Source organism: Dendrobates tinctorius, unplaced genomic scaffold (assembly GCF_039654945.1).
Source record: "Dendrobates tinctorius isolate UK_male_01 unplaced genomic scaffold, ASM3965494v1 ptg000101l, whole genome shotgun sequence".
NCBI lineage: Eukaryota > Metazoa > Chordata > Amphibia > Anura > Dendrobatidae > Dendrobates > Dendrobates tinctorius.
In genome coordinates, this window is record NW_027361769.1 from 467363 (window position 1) to 492875 (window position 25513).

Consider the following 25513-nt stretch of genomic DNA (forward strand, 5'->3'; position numbering starts at 1 on the left):
TTCGTATAAGACATGTTCATTATGCAATATAAAAATTTGTATGTTCCTGTATTGTCAACTTTGTTTCCCTTGCAGCCTGCGGACGTGCTGTGTTTAACGGGGGGTATGTGGCACCCCTGAGGCTCAGCTGCCACAGAGGTACTGCACCTCCTCCTGAGGTGTGGTACCCCACCATTCAGGTAACTTGGAGACTCCTGACCACACTCCAACACCTGCACCCCACACCACAATGTAGTGTAGAAAAGCACCTTCGGCGGCTCCCTGCTTGGAGTGCAGCAAAGCACCCATTGGTGGCTCCCTGCTTGGAACACGAAACGTGCTGGGTGGTGGGTGGAGTTTAGTTTACATTAAAGAGAGCGGGAAGAGTTTGGGAGAGGAGTCAGTTGTTGAGTAAGGAAAGAGAAGAAGATCCCCGGAGAGAGGGGGTTAGATGGATGGAAGTGCTGCAGCAGATCCCAGTGACCTGGGTCTGCTGGCACAGGAAAGGAAGAGAGAGAGAGAGCAACATAGACTGAAAGCCTGATTTTCCAAAGAAAGAAAGATTAGTAAGGAACGTGAGCAGTAAAAGAGAACAGAGGACGTGGGTTAAAAGAGAACCCTTCCTAGAAGTTCTAAGCGCAAGGCCGGAGCCCAATCCCCGAGGTTGTATGGATACTAATGTGTTATGAATGAGTCACCGGAGGAGGAGAAAACAAAAATACAAGCTAAGTCCAGAAAACCGGAGAGGTTGGTAGCTATCAGATTGAAGACCCCAGATCCTATACACCACAACTAACAGTAGCCATGGGGGGTTCCTACGGTGCCCTAGACCCCTCGTCACAGCCGGAGAACTACATAAGCCTAAAGAAGGAAAGGGGAAATCTAAACTGCCCCAGAGCAGACCCCAAAGCAATAGATAGCCCCCAACATATATTGTCGGTGAAATACAGATGAAAACACAAACACAGACAGAAAGACAGACTGAGCAAACGATGGGGCCCAACTAACTAGATAGGACAGGACAGAAAAGATGCTGGCTGCAATCCGCAAAAAACCCTACCAAAAATGTCCCAACCATCTGATAGGGAAAAAGGCCCTGAAGTCGCTAGACTTCAAAATCACTATATCAGCACTCAGGTATATTCTGAAAACAGAGCAAAGAGATAAACTGATCAGAGACAAAAATGGAATTCAGCCAGTCCCAACCAGGACTGGCTGAATATAAACACTAAGGAAACCAGACAAAATCTCATGGAATAATAGCAGGGCAAAAACTTAGCTTTTAGTAGACAGGAACTAAACTGGATGCAAGAGCTCAGAGCAGAAAGGATCACCAGCAGCCCAGCAGGGCGTCGGCTGCCTTATATCCACTCAGAAATTCCAGATGTCCAATCACACTCCGCCTATTCAGATGACAGGTTCTTCCCATCCCAATCAATTTCACTACCTCTCTTCACCAGCAGAGGGAGTTCATCAGACATCAAAGGTGAAGGGGAGAATGAACTCACAAAACTAATGGTCCTGCAGCAGACACCGGAGGAATAGAAGGAGTGACCGCTTTATTCCCACACAAGACTTGGGGGCACAACAGCAACTGGATAGTGAGCCGGGACTTAGTAGCAAGGAGTCCCCGAAGCAGGCTACAGCTGTCTGCCGTACAAGTAGAGTTCATAAGAACATTGGACAGGAGGAACTCCAGTGTAACTCATTACTAGGAGTACTTCATTTAAAGGCGCTATAAGAGGAGACGTTCAGAAAGGTACATGTTGGCGGAGTGTTGGAAAGGAGTATTCCATCTGGCCTGGAGGTTGACTGAGTCCCTGACCTGGAGGACACGGCATGGAGGCAGGCACCTGTTTGTACAACAGACTGTGAGTAAAGCTTTGGAACGACATGCCCTGGTGTCCTCCACTCATTCCCGCCTCACACACACCTGGCACCGCTGCATCCCTGTGCCTACACTGCACCATTCCTGCAACGCGTCTCTACACTGCCCTGGGACTACAGCCCTGCCTGTGGAGGGCTATAACATCACTGCTGCACCACACCATCTGTCCCACAGGATCTGTCTGCAGCGTCGGCTTAAATCTGTATTGCCGAACACCACAGGTGGCGTCACGAATCACTCATAAACTTTCATCACTCTAAGCACACTGCAACAACTCCTTTTACAATGGGCACCCAGGGCCACGGGCCGGGTCCCAGCTGCCGTGACATCTCCCATTGAAGCTCATAGGGCCTGGTTCCGAGTACCCCATAGCCCTGGGAGGTCGACCCACTGAGAAGCTGCAGTGACCATAGTGAGAAGAGAGGCACTGACAAGGCATGTGAGGCACCATCATAACATCTGGTTAGGAGCCCACTCAGATGTCCTTGGGCTGAACCCCTCGCTGCACCTCGGAACACATGTAATATTATCTTCACAGCAAGTAGTAAAGAAATCAGTGACACCTGTAAGATAAAAATGCCCATTACACTCATAGATGACTTCCCTGATGGGTACAGGGTCTGAAATGGGGTAACCTTAGGGGGTCGTATGTTGTCCACAAACATCGGGGGCTTTACAATTGGCCCCCACAAGCTAGGACTGCCAAATTAGTGCTCCAAAAGCAAAACAGTGACTCTCCCCATTGGAACCCGGCCGTGTGCAGTCATTCCTGACCTCAGGTTTATGGAGAAATTTCCGTGTAAATTATGGCTCCATTTTACTCTCTGTGAAATAGAAAAATTTGAGTCTAAAACATTTCACCTCGTACACACACGGCTCCGCTCCGTACACCTCGTACACACACGGCTCCGCTCCGTACACCTCGTACACACACAGCTCCGCTCCGTACACCTCGTACACACACGTCTCCGCTCCGTACACCTCGTACACACGTCTCTGCTCTGTACACCTCGTACACACACGTCTCCGCTCCGTACACCTTGTACACACAGGGCTGTGCTCCTTACACCTCATACACACAGGGCTCCGCACCGTACACCTCATACATGACTCCGCTCCGTACATCTCGTACACACACGGCTCCGCTCCGTACACCTAGTTCACACAGGGCTGTGCTCCTTACACCTCGTACACATGCGGCTCCGCTCCGTACACCTCGTACACACACGGCTCCGCTCTGTACACCTCGTACACAAAGGGCTCCGCACCGCACACCTTGTACACACACAGCTCCACTCCGTACACCTCGTACACACGCGGCTCCGCTCCGTACACCTCGTACACACACGGCTCCGCTCCGTACAACTCGTACACACACGGCTCCGCTCTGTACACCTCGTACACAAAGGGCTCCGCACCTCACACCTTATACACACACGGCTCCGCTCCGTACACCTCGTACACACACGGCTCTGCTCCGTACACCTCGTACACACGCGGCTCCGCTCCGTACACCTCCTACACAAGCGGCTCCGCTCTGTACACCTCGTACACAAGCGGCTCCGCTCCGTGCACCTCGTACACACACGGCTCCGCTCCGTACACCTCGTACACACATGGCTCTGCTCCGTACACCACGTACAAACACGGCTCCGCTCCGTACACCTCGTACGCACACGTCTCCACTCTGTACACCTCGTACACACAGCTGTGCTCCTTACACCTCGTACACACAGGGCTCCGCACCGTACACCTCATACATGACTCCGCTCCGTACATCTCGTACACACACGGCTCCGCTCCGTACACATAGAACACACAGGGCTGCGCTCCTTACACCTCGTACACACGCGGCTCCGCTCTGTACACCACGTACACAAAGGGCTCCGCACCGCACACCTCGTACACACACGGCTCCGCTCCGTACACCTCGTACACACACGGCTCCGCTCCATACACCTCGTACACACACGGCTCCGCTCTGTACACCTCGTACACAAAGGGCTCCGCACCGCACACCTTGTACACACACCGCTCCGTACACCTCGTACACACACGGCTCCGCTCCGTACACCTCGTACACACACGGCTCCGCTCTGTACACCTCGTACACAAAGGGCTCCACACCGCACACCTTGTACACACACGGCTCCGCTCCGTACACCTCGTACACACACGGCTCCGCTCCGTTCACCTCGTACACACACGGCTCCGCTCCGTACACCTCGTACACACACGGCTCCGCTCCGTACACCTCGTACACACACGTCTCCGCTCCGTACACCTCGTACACACACGGCTCCGCTCTGTACACCTCGTACACAAAGGGCTCCACAGCGCACACCTTGTACACACACGGCTCCGCTCCGTACACCTCGTACACACATGGCTCCGCTCCGTACACCTCGTACACACACGGCTCCGCTCCGTACACCTCGTACACACACGGCTCCGCTCCGTACACACACGGCTCCGCTCCGTACACCTCGTACACACACGGCTCCGCTCCGTACACCTCGCACACACGCGGCTCCGCTCCGTACACCTCGCACACACGCGGCTCCGCTCCGTACACCTCGCACACACGCGGCTCCGCTCCGTACACCTCGCACACACGCGGCTCCGCTCCGTACACCTCGAACACACACTGTTCCGCTCCGTACAACTCGAACACACACGGCTCCGCTCCGTACACCTCGAACACACACTGTTCCGCTCCGTACACCTCGAACACACACTGTTCCGCTCCGTACACCTCGTACACACACGGCTCCGCTCTGTACACCTCGTACACAAAGGGCTCCACACCGCACACCTTGTACACACACAGCTCCGCTCCGTACACCTCGTACACACACGGCTCCGCTCCGTTCACCTCGTACACACACGGCTCCGCTCCGTACACCTCGTACACACACGGCTCCGCTCCGTACACCTCGTACACACACGTCTCCGCTCCGTACACCTCGTACACACACGGCTCCGCTCTGTACACCTCGTACACAAAGGGCTCCACAGCGCACACCTTGTACACACACGGCTCCGCTCCGTACACCTCGTACACACATGGCTCCGCTCCGTACACCTCGTACACACACGGCTCCGCTCCGTACACCTCGTACACACACGGCTCCGCTCCGTACACACACGGCTCCGCTCCGTACACCTCGTACACACACGGCTCCGCTCCGTACACCTCGCACACACGCGGCTCCGCTCCGTACACCTCGCACACACGCGGCTCCGCTCCGTACACCTCGCACACACGCGGCTCCGCTCCGTACACCTCGTACACAAAGGGCTCCGCACCTCACACCTTATACACACACGGCTCCGCTCCGTACACCTCGTACACACACGGCTCTGCTCCGTACACCTCGTACACACGCGGCTCCGCTCCGTACACCTCCTACACAAGCGGCTCCGCTCTGTACACCTCGTACACAAGCGGCTCCGCTCCGTGCACCTCGTACACACACGGCTCCGCTCCGTACACCTCGTACACACATGGCTCTGCTCCGTACACCACGTACAAACACGGCTCCGCTCCGTACACCTCGTACGCACACGTCTCCACTCTGTACACCTCGTACACACAGCTGTGCTCCTTACACCTCGTACACACAGGGCTCCGCACCGTACACCTCATACATGACTCCGCTCCGTACATCTCGTACACACACGGCTCCGCTCCGTACACATAGAACACACAGGGCTGCGCTCCTTACACCTCGTACACACGCGGCTCCGCTCTGTACACCACGTACACAAAGGGCTCCGCACCGCACACCTCGTACACACACGGCTCCGCTCCGTACACCTCGTACACACACGGCTCCGCTCCATACACCTCGTACACACACGGCTCCGCTCTGTACACCTCGTACACAAAGGGCTCCGCACCGCACACCTTGTACACACACCGCTCCGTACACCTCGTACACACACGGCTCCGCTCCGTACACCTCGTACACACACGGCTCCGCTCTGTACACCTCGTACACAAAGGGCTCCACACCGCACACCTTGTACACACACGGCTCCGCTCCGTACACCTCGTACACACACGGCTCCGCTCCGTTCACCTCGTACACACACGGCTCCGCTCCGTACACCTCGTACACACACGGCTCCGCTCCGTACACCTCGTACACACACGTCTCCGCTCCGTACACCTCGTACACACACGGCTCCGCTCTGTACACCTCGTACACAAAGGGCTCCACAGCGCACACCTTGTACACACACGGCTCCGCTCCGTACACCTCGTACACACATGGCTCCGCTCCGTACACCTCGTACACACACGGCTCCGCTCCGTACACCTCGTACACACACGGCTCCGCTCCGTACACACACGGCTCCGCTCCGTACACCTCGTACACACACAGCTCCGCTCCGTACACCTCGCACACACGCGGCTCCGCTCCGTACACCTCGCACACACGCGGCTCCGCTCCGTACACCTCGCACACACGCGGCTCCGCTCCGTACACCTCGCACACACGCGGCTCCGCTCCGTACACCTCGAACACACACTGTTCCGCTCCGTACAACTCGAACACACACGGCTCCGCTCCGTACACCTCGAACACACACTGTTCCGCTCCGTACACCTCGAACACACACTGTTCCGCTCCGTACACCTCGTACACACACGGCTCCGCTCTGTACACCTCGTACACAAAGGGCTCCACACCGCACACCTTGTACACACACGGCTCCGCTCCGTACACCTCGTACACACACGGCTCCGCTCCGTTCACCTCGTACACACACGGCTCCGCTCCGTACACCTCGTACACACACGGCTCCGCTCCGTACACCTCGTACACACACGTCTCCGCTCCGTACACCTCGTACACACACGGCTCCGCTCTGTACACCTCGTACACAAAGGGCTCCACAGCGCACACCTTGTACACACACGGCTCCGCTCCGTACACCTCGTACACACATGGCTCCGCTCCGTACACCTCGTACACACACGGCTCCGCTCCGTACACCTCGTACACACACGGCTCCGCTCCGTACACACACGGCTCCGCTCCGTACACCTCGTACACACACGGCTCCGCTCCGTACACCTCGCACACACGCGGCTCCGCTCCGTACACCTCGCACACACGCGGCTCCGCTCCGTACACCTCGCACACACGCGGCTCCGCTCCGTACACCTCGCACACACGCGGCTCCGCTCCGTACACCTCGCACACACGCGGCTCCGCTCCGTACACCTCGAACACACACTGTTCCGCTCCGTACACCTCGTACACACACGGCTGCGCCCCGTACACCTCATACACACAGGGCTCTGCTACATCCACCCTGTAAACCCCTCCTGACACAGAAACTTCCCCTCATCCAGCACCATGACAACCAGCACAGCAGAGTCCTGCCCACACTGAGGCCCTTGATCATGTGACCCCTGACTCCTCCCCTCCTGTGACCTCATCACAGGTCCTGTGTGCACAGAGCAGCCATATATGTGGAGTGCGGCTCTGCAGGTTAGTGATGGGCAGTCCGGCTTTTCTGGCTCCTTCCCCCACTTTTCTCTCTCCTGTCCCTTCACTATAAAGCCTGGGCCTCATTATACAGCTGTACAGGGGTCTAGTGATAGCTTTTTAGCCCTTTCCTCAGACTGTAGCTCCTGGGCACAGGCCCTCACTCCTGTCCCTTTATTATAAAGTCTGGGCCTCATTATACAGCTGTACAGGGGTCTAGTGAAGGCTTTTTAACCCTTTCCTCAGACTGTAGCTCCTGGGAACAGGCCCTCACTCCTGTCCCTTCACTATAAAGCCTGGGCCTCATTATACAGCTGTACAGGGATCTATTGAAGGCTTTGTAGCCCTTTCCTCAGACTGTAGCTCCTTGGAACAGGCCCTCACTCCTGTCCCTTCACTATAAAGCCTGGGCCTCATTATACAGCTGTACAGGGATCTATTGAAGGCTTTGTAGCCCTTTCCTCAGACTGTAGCTCCTTGGAACAGGCCCTCACTCCTGTCCCTTCACTATAAAGCCTGGGCCTCATTATACAGCTGTACAGGGGTCTAGTGAAGGCTTTTTAACCCTTTCCTCAGACTGTAGCTCCTGGGCACAGGCCCTCACTCATGTCCCTTCACTATAAAGCCTGGGCCTCATTATACAGCTGTACAGGGGTCTAGTGAAGGCTTTTTAACCCTTTCCTCAGACTGTAGCTCCTGGGAACAGGCCCTCACTCCTGTCCCTTCACTATAAAGCCTGGGCCTCATTATACAGCTGTACAGGGGTCTAGTGAAGGCTTTTTAACCCTTTCCTCAGACTGTAGCTCCTGGGAACATGCCCTCACTCCTTTCCCTCCACTATAAAGCCTGGGCCTCATTATACAGCTGTACAGGGGTCTAGTGAAGGCTTTTTAGCCCTTTCCTCAGACTGTAGCTCCTTGGAACAGGCCCTCACTCCTGTCCCTTCACTATAAAGCCTGGGCCTCATTATACAGCTGTACAGGGGTCTAGTGAAGGCTTTCTAGCCCTTTCCTCAGACTGTAGCTCCTGGGAACAGACCCTCACTCCTGTCCCTTCATTATAAAGCCTGGGCCTCATTGTACAGCTGTAAAGGGGTCTTGTGAAGGCTTTTTAGCCCTTTCCTCAGACTGTAGCTCCTGGGCACAGGCCCTCACTCATGTCCCTTCACTATAAAGCCTGGGCCTCATTATACAGCTGTACAGGGGTCTAGTGAAGGCTTTTTAGCCCTTTCCTCAGACTGTAGCTCCTGGTAACAGGCCCTCACTCCTTTCCCTCCACTATAAAGCCTGGGCCTCATTATACAGCTGTACAGGGGTCTAGTGAAGGCTTTTTAGCCCTTTCCTCAGACTGTAGCTCCTTGGAACAGGCCCTCACTCCTGTCCCTTCACTATAAAGCCTGGGCCTCATTATACAGCTGTGCAGGGGTCTAGTGAAGGCTTTTTAGCTCTTTCCTCAAACTGTAGCTCCTGGGAACAGACCCTCACTCCTGTCCCTTCACTATAAAGCCTGGGCCTCATTATACAGCTGTACAGGGGTCTAGTGAAGGCTTTTTAGCCCTTTCCTCAGACTGTAGCTCCTGGGAACAGGCCCGTGTGGAGATTTCCTTCTGAACAGCATCTGCGTCCTGCCTAAGGCTTGCCCCTTGCTGACCGGGGGGTTTTGCCCTCCTCTGCTCAAGTTAAGGCAGGGCACATCGTTGAAGTTTCTGTGGAGGACTGCTGCGGGCGCCATCTTCCTCCACCTTCAGTGATGTCCCCAGGCGCGACCAGTCAGCGACGCGGGATTTCCGTTACAGACAGACAGAATTAGACGAATATATATATATATATCTGACCCATGAAAGTGCTGTTAGGCCGTCGTCAGAGTTTGCTCACTCCTCTCTTCAGCCTCCCGGCCATGAAGTTTTACACTTTTGCTACAAATAAACTACGGACTTTCTATATGGATCGGTGAGTGCTGCAGTCCTTACTTTCTTTGGTGAAATTATATATATATATAGATAGATATGTGTATGTATATAAATATTTGTCAATCATATCTCCCTACTCTGGAGATTGCTGCTGTCATTGTATTATTACACAGGATTCTTATGATGTTACATTGGATCATCTTCTTCTCATTCAGGTCTCTACAATATCAGATCCTCTCAGTGAAGATCTTCTACAAAAGAGAATTTTCCTGATTTACTCGTCAAGGATGGATATGGACAGAGACAAGATGGCGGAGAGGATGTTACACCTCACCCTAGAGGTCCTCTTCTGTCTCACTGGAGAGGTGAGAGATTCTGATGACGTCACATTACATCATTCTTATCTATGGGAATAACAGATGGACAGAACTGGAGAGGTGAGGACTCTGGAAATGTCTGTAGTGAGAGTTATTAATGTGTCTCTCCATAACCAGGATTACACAGTGGTGAAGAAGACCTCTAGTGATCGCTGTCAGGACCCTGTGTCTGAGGGATGGGGAAGACCACTGAGCCCAATCACGGGGCCTCCACCTCACCCCCTGATCCATGAGGACATCAATGACCAGAAGATCCTAGAACTCCTCTACAAGATGATTGATCTGCTGACTGGAGAGGTGACACTGCTGGGAATGCTGGGACATTATACAGTAACACTATGAAGGGATCGGGGGATGACGGTATCATTGTATGTGTTAGGTTTCTATAAGGTGTCAGGATGTCGCTGTCTATTTCTCCATGGAGGAGTGGGAGTATTTGGAAGGACACAGAGATCTGTACAAGAACGTCATAATGGAGGTTCCCCAGCCCCTCACATCTCCAGGTAATAGACAGGACTAAATACACACGGCCTATAATTATCTGTATGTAGAGAATGAATTCAGTCCCTGTATGTGTTTCCTCCAGATCTATCCAGTAAGAGGACAACACCAGAGAGATGTCCCCATCCTCTTCTTCCACAGGACTGTAACCAAGACGATCCCAGTGCTCCTCAGGATCATCAGGTAGATGGAGAGAAGGTGTCAGGAGATCTCCCCTATGATGTGTAGACGGCTGTGAAGGTCTTGTGCTCAGTCTTGTTTTATCCACCAGTATTATATGTTTTATACTTGTGTAATGAGAGCGGTGGAGATGGCAGGATTAGAGCTGATCATAGATGGGACTTCTCCATCTGTCGGTGACTTTTACAGTATTTGTTTCAGGGTGAAGATCTGACCCATATTAATCCTACAGAGACATATGTGAGAGATGATGAGTGGTGTAACGAGGAGATTCCCACATATGACTACCCAGGTGAGTAGTAACCACTGAATGCAGAGAAGTCACAGATTCCTCTCAGTCACCGGCTGTGGCTGCTTTATCGGTGGTGTAGTCCGGCCGTATTACCATGATCACCATTTTGCCTCTAGACCACAACATTCTCCTCCACCCAAAACTGTTCAAATGACTTTGGGCATTGAAAGCCCTTTTCTATAGAACTTAAAACCTGGAGGATCCACCTACCCCCTGGTATTAGTGTGAGGGTGATCCCTTAAAGAGAGATCTATATGATTATTTGTACCTGACCCAATATAGGCCGAGTTTGCTCTTAAAGAGTCACACCGAACACAGAGTTAGGCCGGAATCAAACTACCGTGTGTGATGCAAGAAACGCATGAGTCTCTCGCATCAATATCCGGCGCTGCCGCTGGTACTCAGGACCGGAGCTGCGGCTGCATAGAAATACATGGCTGTTGATGCGACAGACTCGTGCGAGTTTCTCACATCACACCCAGTGGTGTGATCCCGACCTTAGATGTCTAATCTTTTCTCAGTAAAGGTTTGCACACAACTGAAGTTTATTCTCAAGACAAAGAGATAGTAACTAGCCATTCTCTCCTTCACATTAGGAGACGCTGACCGTTACCTGCCCAGATCTGTAACTATAAAGCCAAATGACAGCGTACGTAGAATGTGCTGACAAGATAGAAAATCACTTGAAGAAAAATCTTATGCTGGGCCTGTAAGAGAAAGCAGAGGGTAATGATGCTGTTGGCTTCCTAGATCCCTGAGATCTTATCGGATGAATCTTCTCTCCCTTCTGTGCTGCTCAATGTCTCATGGTCCCTACAAGACCAGGTCCAGTCTTTCTGGCCAAACTTCCCTTTTATGAGAGACAACAGTAAATGTGCAGTGAGGCCGAGTGTGAATTTCTGTCCAATAACAGCAGAGTTTCCCTTTATCCTGACTTTTCAATTTGTATTAAAACCAACTAACTTCAAGGAGGATTGTGATAATCTCCAGGACAAACATTCCACCTGTGCCATGATAGATCTCTAAGCTGTGTGTGGCTGATGGCTGTAATATACATTTATTCCCGCCTGCAGGAGATGTGTTGGCTCCAGCCCTGGTGTCATGGATTCACTCCACGTCATACATTACATTGTTTTTGATCCTCAGGAATTCAGATTACTGCACAATCTCTCCTGAAATGGGGAGCAATATTATTTTCTCTAATCTTCTGCTCAGGATTCATAGTAGCTCCAATGGTCCACCATAAATGAGGGCAACTCTGGTTTACTGTTGTGTAATCTGTATTTGTAGTTTTCAGTTAATGAGATTCTCGTGCTCTGGGGCGGGGCTGTGGGCGGGGCTTTATGTGGTGCTCTGATTCCATATTCCTCTGTATTGGCTTATGACAGGTCGCTGACCCCTCACTGACCTTCCCCCCATTATTACATAATGCATATAATAGCATTGATATTATTGTTGACTAGAGGTGTGCCCGATGTTATCGCATCGAGAGGGAAGTGTGTGTGTGTACATGTGGGTGTGTGTCCCGCAGCTGCCTGCGCACCCACCTCCGTGCAGTCACAGCCGGCAGGAAAGCGGGTGGTTTGCGGCCTGTGCTGGAGATGTGTGTGAGTACGTGTTTGTGTATGTACATGGTGGGCAGGCAGCGGCGGGGGGGATTCTAGCAGCGGCCAGCTGGCAGGAAAGACCGCGGCTTGCGGCCTGTGCTGGAGATGGGGTGCGGTGTCACCAGAGGGCGCCCGCACCCCATCTCCAGCACAGGCCGCAAGCCGCAGTCTTTCCTGCCGGCTGGGACAGAGGTGAGTGGACAGGCAGCGGCGGGTCCGGTGGTGGCGGGAGGGTCCCGGCAGTATCCTGCTGGTGGTACTGTGGAAGGGCCTGGTATCACCAGCGGGTGCCATATTGGAATACCCATCACTTTGGTATTCCAATATGGCAGTTGGCGTACTTTGCGGTGCGGCGCGGTGGATTGTGGGATTCGAGGACATCCAGACGGAAGTGGATGACAGACAATTTAAGGTAAATATATATATGTATATATATATATATATATATATATATATAGATAATGCCTATAATATTGTGGCTATTGTGAGGCTTAGAAAGAAAATTACATCCAGCAAAATGTCACCGGCGGCCCCTGCCCAGTAGCCTCTATCTCTTACTTATAGATGCTACTGCGCCGGTGGGTCTCCCTCCCAGGGCTGTGGGGTACTCGGTACAGGGCTGGTATCAGCAGGATGTGTCACAGCAGCGGTGATCAGGTCCGTGGCCCTGGGCACCCAAGTAGAAGGGGGGCTGAATGGTGAAATGTAGTTGAGTAGATGAATAGTTCGTGACGCCACCTGTGGTGTTCGGCAAGTGTGATGTTAAGCCGACGCTGCATGCAGATCCTCTGGGACTGGTGATGTGTTGCAGCCAAGATGGTGAAGCTCCCCACAGGTGGAGCTGTAGTTCCAGGGCAGTGTAGATGTAGGGGTAGAGGAGAGGCGCAGGCAGTGTAGAAGCTGGTACCCAGATGTAGCGGTGTGGGGTGTGTTGGCGCAGGAATAAATGTAGGACACTGGGGTATGTAGTTCCAAAGCTTTACTCACAGTCTGTTGTGCAAACAGGTGCCTGCCTCCGTGCTGTGTCCTCCGGGTCAGGGACTCAGTCAACCTCCAGGCAATATAGGATGCTCCCTTCCAACACTCCGCCATCATGTGCCTTTCTGAACGTCTCCTCTTATAGCGCCTGTAAGTGAAGTACTCCCAGTACTGAGTTACACTGGAGTTCCTCCTGTCCGATGTTCTTATGAACTTTCCTCGTACGGCAGACAGCTGTAGCCTGCTTCGGGGACTCCTTGCTTCCTAGTCCCGGCTCACTATCAATGTTGTTGTTGTGCCCCCAAGTCTGAGATGGGAGTAGCGCATTTACAGCCCACTACTCCTCCGGTGTCTGTTGCAGGACCATTAGTATCCGAACAACCTCGGAGACCGGGCCCCGGTCTTGCGCTTAGAACTTCTAGGAAGGGTTCTCCTCTGACCCACGTCCTCTGTTCTCTTTTACTCCTCACGTTCCGTGCTAGTCTTTCCTTCTTATGAAAAGTCAGGTTTCCGTTCAATGTCTTTCTCTTTCTTTCCTTTCCCGTGCCAGCAGGCTCAGATCACTGAGGTCTGCTGCAGCACCTCCTTCCTCCATCCCTCTCAGGGATCTTCTCTCTCTCACACTCTCCGACTGAATGCCTCACTGCACTCACTCAGCTCACTGAACTCACTGAACTGAAATTCTTAACCTTCCTGCTCTTTTATGTATTCTAACTCCACCCGCCTCCTAGCACGTTTCTTGTTCCAAGCAGGGAGCCGCAATGTGGCTTTGCTACACTACTGTGTGGTGAGGGGTGCAAGTGTTGGAGTGTGGTCAGGAGCTTCCACCTTACCTGGATGGTGGGGTACCACACCTCAGGAGGAGCTGCAGTACCTCGGTGGCGACTGAACCCTCAGGGGCGCCACACAGGCGCCGCCATCGCCGGTGACATTTTGCTGGATGTAATTTTTTTTCTAAGCCTCACAATAGTCACAATATTATAGGCATTATCACCAATAATATCAATGCTATTATATGCATTATGTAATAATGGGGGGCAGGTCAGTGAGGGATCAGCGACCTGTCATAAGCCAATACAGATGAATATGTAATCAGAGCACCACATAAAGCCCCGCCCACAGCCCCACCCACAGCCCCGCCCCAGAGCACGAGAATCTCATTAACTGAAAACTACTAATACAGATTAAACAACCACAAGACGGATTTCATCACCAGGTATCACTGTAATCAGTATAATGGCGCTGACCTGACAGTGTCTGTAGGTTACTAAGCACAATCCTGCTGACAGGGGCACTTTAAGACATCTCAGCTCTGCACTATTATACACAGTTCTCTATAAATGTGTAATATTTCTTCTTGAAACTCATCTGACAGAAAATATTGGACCTTACAATAGTTTAGATTGTGACGTCACCGAGCCCCATACTCTAATTACCCCAGAGAGGTTTCACCACTAGCTGCTCATTTATTACTGATGGAGACTGTGGAGTTTGATCATTTCAGTAGTTCCTAATCAGGCCCCATTATTAGTATCTGACGTGTGTCACTTTATGTGGTGGTAAGTTTGGAATTCTTCACAAAGGATAATAGAAAACAAATGGATCTTACAGATTATTTTCCAGCTTCGCACTATACCCTATATACGATTGTACACTACTGTCTGGGCACATGGCAGTGTTCAGAAGGGAAGGAGCGCCATTTAGCTATTTGAATGCAGATCTTGCTGGAATAGTTTGCAGACACAATGTATTGGGAGCACTGTTCATGGTCACCTGGCAGCTCAAAAGATGTCCACCATGAGCATGCTTGGCACTATCTTCTCTGCTTTCCATATCCCAAGGATTGCCTTGCTCATGTGAAACATGGAGGAGGCTCTGTTATGTTCTGGGGCTGCTTTGATGCATCTGGCACAGGGTGTCTAGAATCTGTGCACGGTACAATGAAATCTCAAGACTCTCAAGGGATTCTAGAGAGAAATGTGCTGCCCAATGTCAGAAAGCTTGGTCTCAGTCGCAGGTCGTGGGTCTTGCAACAGGATAATGACCCAAATACACAGCTAAAAACACCCAAGAATGGCTAAGAGTAAGACATTGGACTATGCTGAAGTGGTCTTCTATGAGCCCTGACCTAAATCCTATTGAGCAACTTTGGAAAGAGCTGAAACATGCCGTCTGGAAAAGGCGACCTTCAAACATGAGACAACTGGAGCAGTTTGCTCTTGAGTGGCCAAAATACCTGTCGAGAGGTGCAGAAGTCTCAGTGACAGTTGCAGGAATCGTTTGATTGCAGTGATTGCCTCAAAAGGTTGTGCAACAAAATATTAACACTTTAGCGCCAGAAGTCAGTTTTTGCCTTCGTGATCGGGCCAATTTTTTCAACGCTGACCAGTGTCACTTTATGAGGTCATAACTCTAAAACGCTTCAAGGAATCCTGGTGACTCTGTTTTCTTGTGACATATTGTACTTTATGATAGTGGTAACATTTATTTTATGACTTTCATTTATTTGTTAAAAAATGGAAATTTGGCAAAAATTTTTAAAATTTTAATTTTTATGCCCTTATCAAAGAGTCATATCGCACAAAATAGTTAATAAGTAACATTTCCCACATGTCTACTTCACATGAGCACAATTTTGGAAATATTTTTTCATTAGGAAATTATAAGAGTTAAAAGTTGACCAGCGATTTCTCATTTTTGCAACAAAATTTACAAAACCATTTTTTTAGGGACCACTTCACATTTGAAGTGAGTTTGGGGGGTAAATATGACAGAAAATACCCACCACCAAAGTGAAATTCTTTAGCCTAACCCTAACTTTAGAATAAACCCTAACCCTAACTTTAGCCCCAACACGAACCCTAACTATAGCATTAACTGTAATCTGCCTTATCTGTTTTTCCATTGACAGATGATGGACCTGAGTGGGGACTTGTTTTTGTGAGATGAGAATTGGTATTATTTTCACCTACATAACATTGATTGGTTTCTTTATATTTGATATTTGGGAGGCAGAATGAACAAACAGTTGAACACCGCACACTACTGGCTCATCCAACAAGGTTTTCTATTAGACTCTGCACTGTCATTGTCTTGGTAAATAATTAAAGCTTTTACATAGCTTGCCATTTTTATGGACAGTTTAAGTAGAAATGTTCAAAAATATAAAACTCAGGGATATTTTATTAAAAACGAATTGTTTTTTTCTTAGCAGATGACTGTACCAGGAGATCAGAGGGACAGATGACATCTACAATTTTTAAATCTGATGATCTTGAGATCCTACAAGATACAACTGAAGTGATTGCCATTACTCCAGATATACCATCATCCATTCACAGCAAAGATCTGTCATCTGATCCCATGAAGCAGGTCCCATCTTCTGATTCATTACTGACTACTAAGGAAAATCAAAGTCAAAAAAGAGGCATTAAAAAACAAACTGCTCCTACAGCAAAGAAGTCATTTTCATGTTCAGAATGTGGGAAATATTTTAACAAGAAATCAAAATTGGTTAATCACCATAGAACTCACACAGGGGAGAAGCCTTTTTCATGTTCAGAATGTGGGAAATGTTTTAACAAGAAATCAAAATTGGTTACTCACCAGAGAACTCACACGGGGGAGAAGCCTTTTTCATGTTCAGAATGTGGGAAATGTTTTAACCAGAAAGTGAATCTTGTTCAACACCAAAAAACTCACACAGGGGAGAAGCCTTTTTCATGTTCAGAATGTGGGAAATGTTTTAACCTGAAAGGGAATCTTGTTAAGCACCAAAGAACTCACACAGGAGAGAAGCAATATTCATGTTCAGAATGTGGGGAATGTTTTGCAGTTAAATCACTGCTTGTTTCTCACCAGAGAACTCACACAGGGGAGAAGCCTTTTTCATGTTCAGAATGTGAGAAATGTTTTAAACGGAAAACACATCTTGATCGCCATCAAAGAAACCACACAGGGGAGAAGCTTTTTTCCTGTTCAGAATGTGGGAAATGCTTTAACGAGAAATCAAATTTTGTTATTCACTATAGAACCCACACAGGGGAGAAGCCTTTTTCTTGTACAGAATGTGGGAAATGTTTTAACAAGAAATCAGATTTAGTTAAGCACCAGAGAACTCACACAGGGGAGAAGCCTTTTTTCTGTTCAGAATGTGGGAAATGTTTTGCGCACAAATCATATTTTGTAAGACATCAGAGCAGTCACACAGAGGAGAAGCCTTTTTCATTTTCTTAATGTGGGAAATATTTTACTTGGAAATCAACTGTTAATAAACATCAGAGACGTCACATAGGGGAGAAGCCTTTTTCATTTTCTTAATGTGGGAAATATTTTACTTGGAAATCAACTGTTAATAAACATCAGAGATGTCACATAGGGGAGAAGCCTTTTTTTATATTCATAATGTTGGAATAGTTTTAACCAAAATTGAATCTTCTTAAATGGGTTGTCTCTTGTCATTCCTCATGTTTGCTGACAAAAGGATAAAACTAAACTTTATTAATTTCAAATGTAAAATTATACAAATAATTCACCCCCTGAAGGTTAGTCAGTAGGTGACTGAGGCTATGTGCACATGGTGCGAATTCTGCTGCAGATCCGCAGCGCATTTGGCCCTGCGGAATCGCAGCAGAACTGCATGTGATGTACAATAGCATTAAAGGCTATGTAAAACAAAATCCGCAGTGCACATGCTGCGTTTTTTTCCGTGCAGATTTGGTGTGGAATGAAAAATGCAGCATGTCACTTCTTTTGTGCGGGTTTTCTGCAGTTTTCCACCTGCTCCATTCTAGAAATCTGCAGGTGGAAAACTGAAGGGGAAAAGCGCACAAAATATGCAGTAAAATCGCACAAAAAATGCACTAAATCTGCAGGAAAAATGCAGGTCATTTGACCTGCGGATTTAGAAAATTTTGCGTGGAAAATTCCAAAGCAGAATACGCACCGTGTGCACATAGCTTAATAGAAAAAACATGTATCCCACATTTCCAAGCCTCTCATTTCTACGGGTTTCATCGTCCTCACCAAAGGCGACTCATCAAGAGACTATTTAATATTGACCTATATTCAAGCAGGACTAAATGAAAAAAACAACAAATCATGTATCATGTTATCCGAAACAGTCAGAAAACTAGCCCCATATTGGCAGACCCCAGACCGCAAACTATATACTGTGTAAGTTAACAATATCGTTATAGAGACTAGGGATATGTGCAGTCATAATGTCTGGGAGATCTGTGCCATTATTTAGTATGAATATGGAAATGATCTCTGACAGGTAAGTGTTCCCTGAGCGGTATATACGGTATTGTCACATACTGTCTATTCCTGACACTGGAGTGGCTTATAAACTTCTGAAGTATATAGTTTGATGTTTGGGATCTGCCAATATGGGGCTAGTTTTCTGACTGTTTTGGATAACATGATACATGATTTTAGGGTTTTCTTCATCTAGTCCAGCTTGAATACAGGTCAATATTGAATAGTCTCCTGATGACGCCTTTGGTGAGGATGATGAAACCCGTAGAAATGAGAGGCTTGGAGAGTGAGTGTGTATACATCACCTCACCCTATACACTGAACTGTGGGGTACATGTTTTTTCTATTAGTCACCTACTGACTAACCTTCAGGGAGTGAATTATGGGTATAGTTTTACATTTGGAATTAATAAAGTTTAGTTTTATCATTTTGTCAGTGAATCTTCTAATCAAGGAATAGTTACGTGTGTGTGTGTGTGTATATATATATATATAATGTATATACACTACCGCTCAAAAGTTTGGGGTCACCCAGACAATTTTGTGTTTTCCATGAACACTCATACTTTTATTAATCAAATGAGTTGCCAAATGAATTTAAAATCTCGTCCAGACATTGAGAAGGCTAGAAAAAGATTTTTATTTGAAATAATAATTTTCTCCTTCAGACTTTGCTTTCATCACAGAATGCCCCCTTTGCAGCAATTCCAGCATTGCAGACCTTTGACATGCGCACCATACGGTCAAGCTGCTCCCACAACAGCTCAGTGGGGTTAAGATCTGGTGACTGCGCTGGCCACTCCATTACAGATAGAATACCAGCTGCCTGCTTCTTCCCTAAATAGTTCTTGCATAATTTGGGTCATTGTCCTGTTGTAGGATGAAATTGGCTCCAATCATGCGCTGTCCACAGGGTATGGCATGGCGTTGCAAAATGGAGTGAGAGCCTTCCTTATTCAAAGTCCCTTTTACCTTGTACAAATCTCCCACTTTAGCAGCACCAAAGCAACCCCAGACATCACATTACCTCCACCATGCTTGACAGATGGCGTCAGGCACTCTTCCAGCATCTTTTCAGTTGTTCTGCGTCTCACAAATGTTCTTCTGTGTGATCCAAACACCTCAAACTTGGATTCGTCTGTTCATAACACTTTTTTCCAATCTTCCTCTGTCCTATATCTGTGTTCTTTGGCCCATATTAATCTTTTCCTTTTATTAGCCAGTCTCAGATATGGCTTTTTCTTTGCCACTCTGCCCTGAAGGCCAGCATCCCGGAGTCGCCTCTTCACTGTAGACGTTGACACTGGCGTTTTGCGTGTACTATTTAATGAAGCTGCCAGTTGAGGACCTGTGAGGCGACAATTTCTCAAACTACAGACTCTAATGTACTTGTCTTGTTGCTAAGTTGTGCAGCGGGGCCTCCCACTTCTCTTTCTACTCTGGTTAGAGCCTGTTTGTGCTCTCCTCTGAAGGGAGTAGTACACACCGTTGTAGGAAATCTTCAATTTCTTGTCAATTTCTCGCATGGAATAGTCTTCCTTTCTAAGAACAAGAATAAACTGTAGAGTTTCACATGAAAGTTCTTTTTTTTCTGGCCATTTTGAGAGTTTAATGAAACCAACAAATGTATTGCTCCAGATTCTCAACTAGCTCAATATTATATGGGAGTTTTATAGGATAAATTCAAGGTCAGAATATTATATGGGAGTTTTATAGGATAAATTCAAGGTCAGAATATTATATGGGAGTTTTATAGGATAAATTCAAGGTGAGAATATTATATGGGAGTTTTATAGGATAAATTCAAGGTGAGAATATTATATGGGAGTTTTATAGGATAAATTCAAGGTGAGAATATTATATGGGAGTTTTATAGAATAAATTCAAGGTCAGAATATTATATGGGAGTTTTATAGGATAAATTCAAGGTGAGAATCATAGAATCGTAGAGTTGGATGGGACCTCCTGGGCCATCTGGTCCAACCTCCTGCTCAAAGCAGGATTCGCTAAATCATCCCAGTCAGATGTCTGTCCAGCCTCTGTTTGAAGACTTCCATTGAAGGAGAACTCACCACTTCTCGTGGCAGCTTGTTCCACTCATTGATCACTCTGTCAAAAAAAATTTTCTAATATCTAATCTGTGTCTCCTCCCATTCAATTTCATCCCATTGTGTCTAGTCTTTCCTTGTGCAAATGAGGATAAAGTTGATCCTTCTACAATGTGACAGCCCTTTAGATATTTGTAGACAGCTATTAAGTCTCCTCAGTCTTCTCTTTTGCAAACTAAACATTCCCAAATCCTGCAACCTTTCCTCATAAGACAGGGTTTGCAGACCGGTCACCATTCTGGTCGTTCTTTTCTGAACTTGCTCCAGTTTGTTGATGTCTTTTTTAAAATGTGGTGCCCAAAACTGGACACAATATTCCAGATGAGGTCTGACCAAAGAGGAGTAGAGGGAAATAATGACTTCACGTGATCTAGACTGTATGCTTCTGTTAATACATCCTAGAATTGCATTTGCCTTTTTTGCTGCTGCATCACACTGTTGACTCATATTCAGTCTGTGATCTATTAGTATACCCAAGTCTTTTTCACATGTGCTGTTGCTTAGCCCTATTCCTCCCATTCTGTATATGCTTTTTTCATTTTTATTGCCCAGATGTAGTACTTTGCATTTTTCCCTGTTAAAAAAAAATCTGTTAGTTGCTGCCCACTTCTCCAGTTTATTTATATCTTTTTGAATCCTCTCTCTCTTCTCTAGTATTAGCTATCCCTCCTAGCTTTGTGTCATCAGCAAATTTAATCAGTTTACCCTCAATTCCTTCATCTAAATCGTTTTATGGGAGTTTTATAGAATAAACCAAATACCAACAGAAAATAAATGACCCAAAACAAACATTTATCAGTAAAAATAACTCCTCTTTATTAGGTAAAGTATAAAAAAAATTGCGCCATTTTCCGATACCCGTCGCATCCCCATTTTTCATGATCTTGGGTTGGGTGAAGGCTTATTTTTTGTGTGCCGAGCTGACGTTTTTAATGGATACCATTTTGGTGCAGATACGATCTTCTGATCGCCCGTTATTGCATTTTAACGCAACATTGCAGCGACCAAAAAACGTAATTCTGGCGTTTTGACTTGTTTCTCGTTACGCCATTTAGCGATCGGGTTAATTCTTTTTTTATATTGATAAATCGGGCGATTCTGAACGCGGCGATACCAAATAAGTGTATGTTTGATTTTTTTTAATTTATTTTGAATGGGGTGAAAGGGGGGTGATTTGAATTTTTATATATATTTTTAATAGTTTTAAAAACCTTTTTTTTTTTACTTTTGGCATTGTGAAGACATACAGCATTGTATCTTAATTAACCAGACGACTATTTTTAGCAGACAAAGAATAATAGAATGTTATCTGTATGTTGGCTTACAAATGTAAGTGTTGATTTCTGGTTGGTCAAGAAAACAGACTTTTGTTTGTGTAAGCTGGTAATATTGACTTTTATTGTGCACTTATCCTTGATCACTGGTGATGTTTGCTGATATGCTAATTATGCATTGTATTATGGAGCCCATTTGTTGACTTCTAAAGCAGAGAGGGAAAAACTATGCAAATAGTTTAAATAATCAAGTAATGCTATAATAATCTCATCTTCATTCTTACCCTTTGTGTAAATACTGAATGAGGGACACTTGTTTAGTATAAAAATAGGTTACATGCCTCTGTATAAAGAGTAAAGAGACAGAGAGAAACAGTCAGAGAGATTCTGCCAAGACATCTATACATCCCAAAAGGACCAGACACAGGACAGAAGCTATTTCACATCATGGCTCCATCACGAGGGACACGGATCTATCATTCTACAGGAAACAACCTAGGGGTATTCAGCCTCGGTTGGAAGAATACAGATCTGCTCCATTGACCATCACTGAAACATGGATACGTTTGGAGAAGCTAAGTTATGATTCTCGGATCAATTGGCCTTGTACCTTGTATGGACTCAATGGACTGTTGTTTTCCTACGCTTGTCGTTACCTCCTCTCTGTGTGCGTGCCACAGGTGACGTAGTCAACCCTGGAAGATGAAGCCAGGTTGTGATCCTCAGATCAACTGGCCTTGTACCTTGTATGGACTCAATGGACTGTCATTTTCCTACGCTTGTCGTTACCTCCTTTCTGTGTGTGTGCCACAGGTGGGGTAGCTACTCTGGAAGATTTGAAGTCACAGCAGAAGGGTGAGACTGTAATATGCACCATCTGGGTACTGTGCTGGGACTGTTCTGTGTGCTACCTGCCTGTTTTGTGGTACAGTAAAGCATTGCCACACTGTTTTTCCATCACCCTGTGTTTTCTGAGTAGCATTTTGCCCATGTTAAAAGGAGAGTGGGAGTTTGGCGGGATGATCCCTGGTTCATGTGATTTCAGCTAGCGGGCAGCGCTCATAGCAATCCAGCAATGACAACTATAGAGGTCTGCTAGAGACCTCTGATTTTCATACCAACCCATCGGTGACCCACGATCATGTGACAGGGTCACTGATGGGCTTGATTTCCGGTGCTGTCCGGAAGTGTGAGTTAAATGCTGCTGTCAAAGGCTGTTAGGGGCACATGTCAGCTGTTCAAAACAACTGACGTGCCGGAAGAGATGTGTTCTCACCGCCGGAGCCCACATCAAAGGGAGAGAGTCCGACATCGGCGTACATTTACGCCTGATGTCAGAAAGGGGTTCAAGGAGTTTGTTTTTACAGAGACTGAAGTGGAAATGAATCATGTATAGAAAAATAGGCTGAAATCCTCAGCCAGCTCACCGACAGCCACAGGTGCACGGAACTTTGTCTTGACAGGACGTGGAGTATCCAAGAAAAAGAAAAGGGCGTTCCAGCTCCTTAAAATTGAAAACTTTATTAATCCATTAAAATAAATGTAGTTGGCAGCAATTCTCAAATTAAGTGGACATATGTCAAGGGGGGAAGGGTCTAGCGACGCGTTTCGATCTGTAAATAGATCTTTTTCACAGCTAAACCATGTAACACAGCAAAAGATACATATAGTGTTTTCAGACCAATCAAATCTATTACAAATGTCAGGTGACAGAATACTAAGGTCCTGATAGGTTAAAACTGATAATTAAGCAAACAGCCTGAAACATTGTAACAAAATGCTGTGAACATGAAATATAAAACTAGACTAATGCATGCAGAATAAAATAAAACAAGTGTTAATAGTTCACCATTAATAATGAAACCTGATTTTGCTTCTTCTATTTAGGACAGTAGGAAATCTAGTTGCTAAGTTATAGATCCAAAAAGCCTCGCGCCTGAGGAGACTTCTTTTGACCTCTCCCCCACGGCGGGGATTCCTGACCCGTTCTGTGCCCGGTATCTTGAGGGAGGATGTGTTACATGCATGATCCATTATAGAATGTTTTGCCGCCATAGAGACATTACGATTCCTGATCCTAGTGTTACTTATGTCTCTAATATGCTCAGATGTGCAAGGTTTTCATTTAATTTATTTTGCTCCCATAGAAACGCCTGTTTTTGTAAGTACACATCACTGTTAAAAGATAACAAATTATACATTAGCAAAAAAGAACCTGTAATAAAAAATCAATAAGATCTTCTGAGTAGTTACTGGAGTTTTTCAGATGAAAATGAAGAGCTCGTACAGCTAGTTCATGAGGGACACAAGTGTACAGTGACACAACGTCACAACATAGCCATGAAAAATTATTGAGCCCTTTTTTTTAAAAAAAACCTCTCAGAACGTCTTTAGAATCTTTTACGTAGCCTGGTAGTTTTTGTACCAAAGATTGCAATAAGGAATTGGCCCATTCACAAAAATGTTCATTTATTGATCCAATTCCAGAGACAATGGGTTTCATTGGAGGGATTCCAGTGCTTTTATGGACTTTCGGTAAACCATATAAGATCGCGAGGACAGGATTCGGTACAAACAATAAGTCAGCTTGTTTTTTTTACTAAGAACACCCAAACTTAGTCCTTCAAAAATAATTTTACTAATTTCTTCATTTAACTTTTCAGTTGGATTATTTTTGAGTTTTTCATATGTGGAAGTATCTGATAACAATTCCAACATTTGATTTTTGTAGTCTTCCAAATTCAAGACAACAATCATACCACCTTTATCACTCTGTTTATAGAGGAAGAGAGAAGTGTAGGAAAAGCTGGGGAGTGGAGCTGTGACCAAGCTCACCCCAGAACAGAGCGCTAGAACCGGACGCCGGAGTTCATGGCTGCACGGGTACAACAGTCCCAGCAGCTAAATCTGGAGGGCAGGGAACTGCAGGTCCCCTGGCCCATCAGACACTTGGGGCACAGAAGCGTATCAGAGTCCGGAGCCGCCACAAAGGAGCGACACCAGCTATAGGCTCGAGCTGCCTGCCATACGGGCAAGAAAGGGGACCATAAGGAACAGAGGTTCGAGCATAGCTTTAAGCAGCAAGGACCTCAGAGAACAGCGCAGCAAGGAGGCCTCCAACTCCATCTGGCTTAGGGGACCCTAAATTGCTTCCAGGCTGTCCGGAACTCCAGAGCAGAGTGCATCACCGATTTTCCTGTGGCCATCTTCCTGAAGCCATGGTCCACTGGAAGCTTCAGGAAAATGGCTGCCGTAGGCCACGCGTGCACAGATTAAGATCTCGGCAACCATTTTTCTGAAGCCAAGTGCCACCAAAATCTCAATTTACACACACGCGGCCTCCGGCAGCCATTGTCCTGAAGCCTCCAGTGGCCCACGACTTCAGGAAGATGGCCGCAGGGAAACCGGTGATGCACTCTGCTCACCGTGGACACCGGGCTGTGACGTGGACACATTTCTGCCGTTGGCATCCTGAGGAAGGAACCCTGTTCAGGTGCTCTCTGCACCGCCACAGTATCACCACACCTCTGCCACCACTGGTTCCGCTGCTAGACCACTGTTGCAACCCCCCAGTAAGACTGTGTTTGCACTATAAGACACCCCCCCATTTTCCTCCCAAATTTTTTTGGGAAAAAGTGCGTCTTATAGTCCAAAAAA

The 25513-nt window shown here is 47.4% G+C and overlaps 1 protein-coding gene across 2 annotated transcripts; it reads left to right on the plus strand.

Annotated features, from left to right (window-relative positions):
• The first annotated feature begins 7420 nt into the window (after window positions 1-7420).
• Window positions 7421-17588, plus strand: LOC141099682 (uncharacterized). Of its 2 annotated transcripts, none has more exons than XM_073587644.1 (7): window positions 7421-9320; window positions 9496-9645; window positions 9775-9954; window positions 10037-10160; window positions 10244-10341; window positions 10540-10630; window positions 16427-17588. In XM_073587644.1, the coding sequence occupies exons 2-7, from the start codon at window positions 9568-9570 to the stop codon at window positions 17449-17451; spliced, it is 1596 nt and encodes a 531-aa protein (XP_073443745.1). In that variant the 5' UTR covers window positions 7421-9320; window positions 9496-9567; the 3' UTR covers window positions 17452-17588. The 2 variants fall into 2 exon arrangements, with proteins under 2 accessions (XP_073443745.1, XP_073443746.1); XM_073587645.1 differs by having other exon boundaries at window positions 7422-9320; window positions 16430-17588.
• The last annotated feature ends 7925 nt before the right edge of the window (window positions 17589-25513 follow it).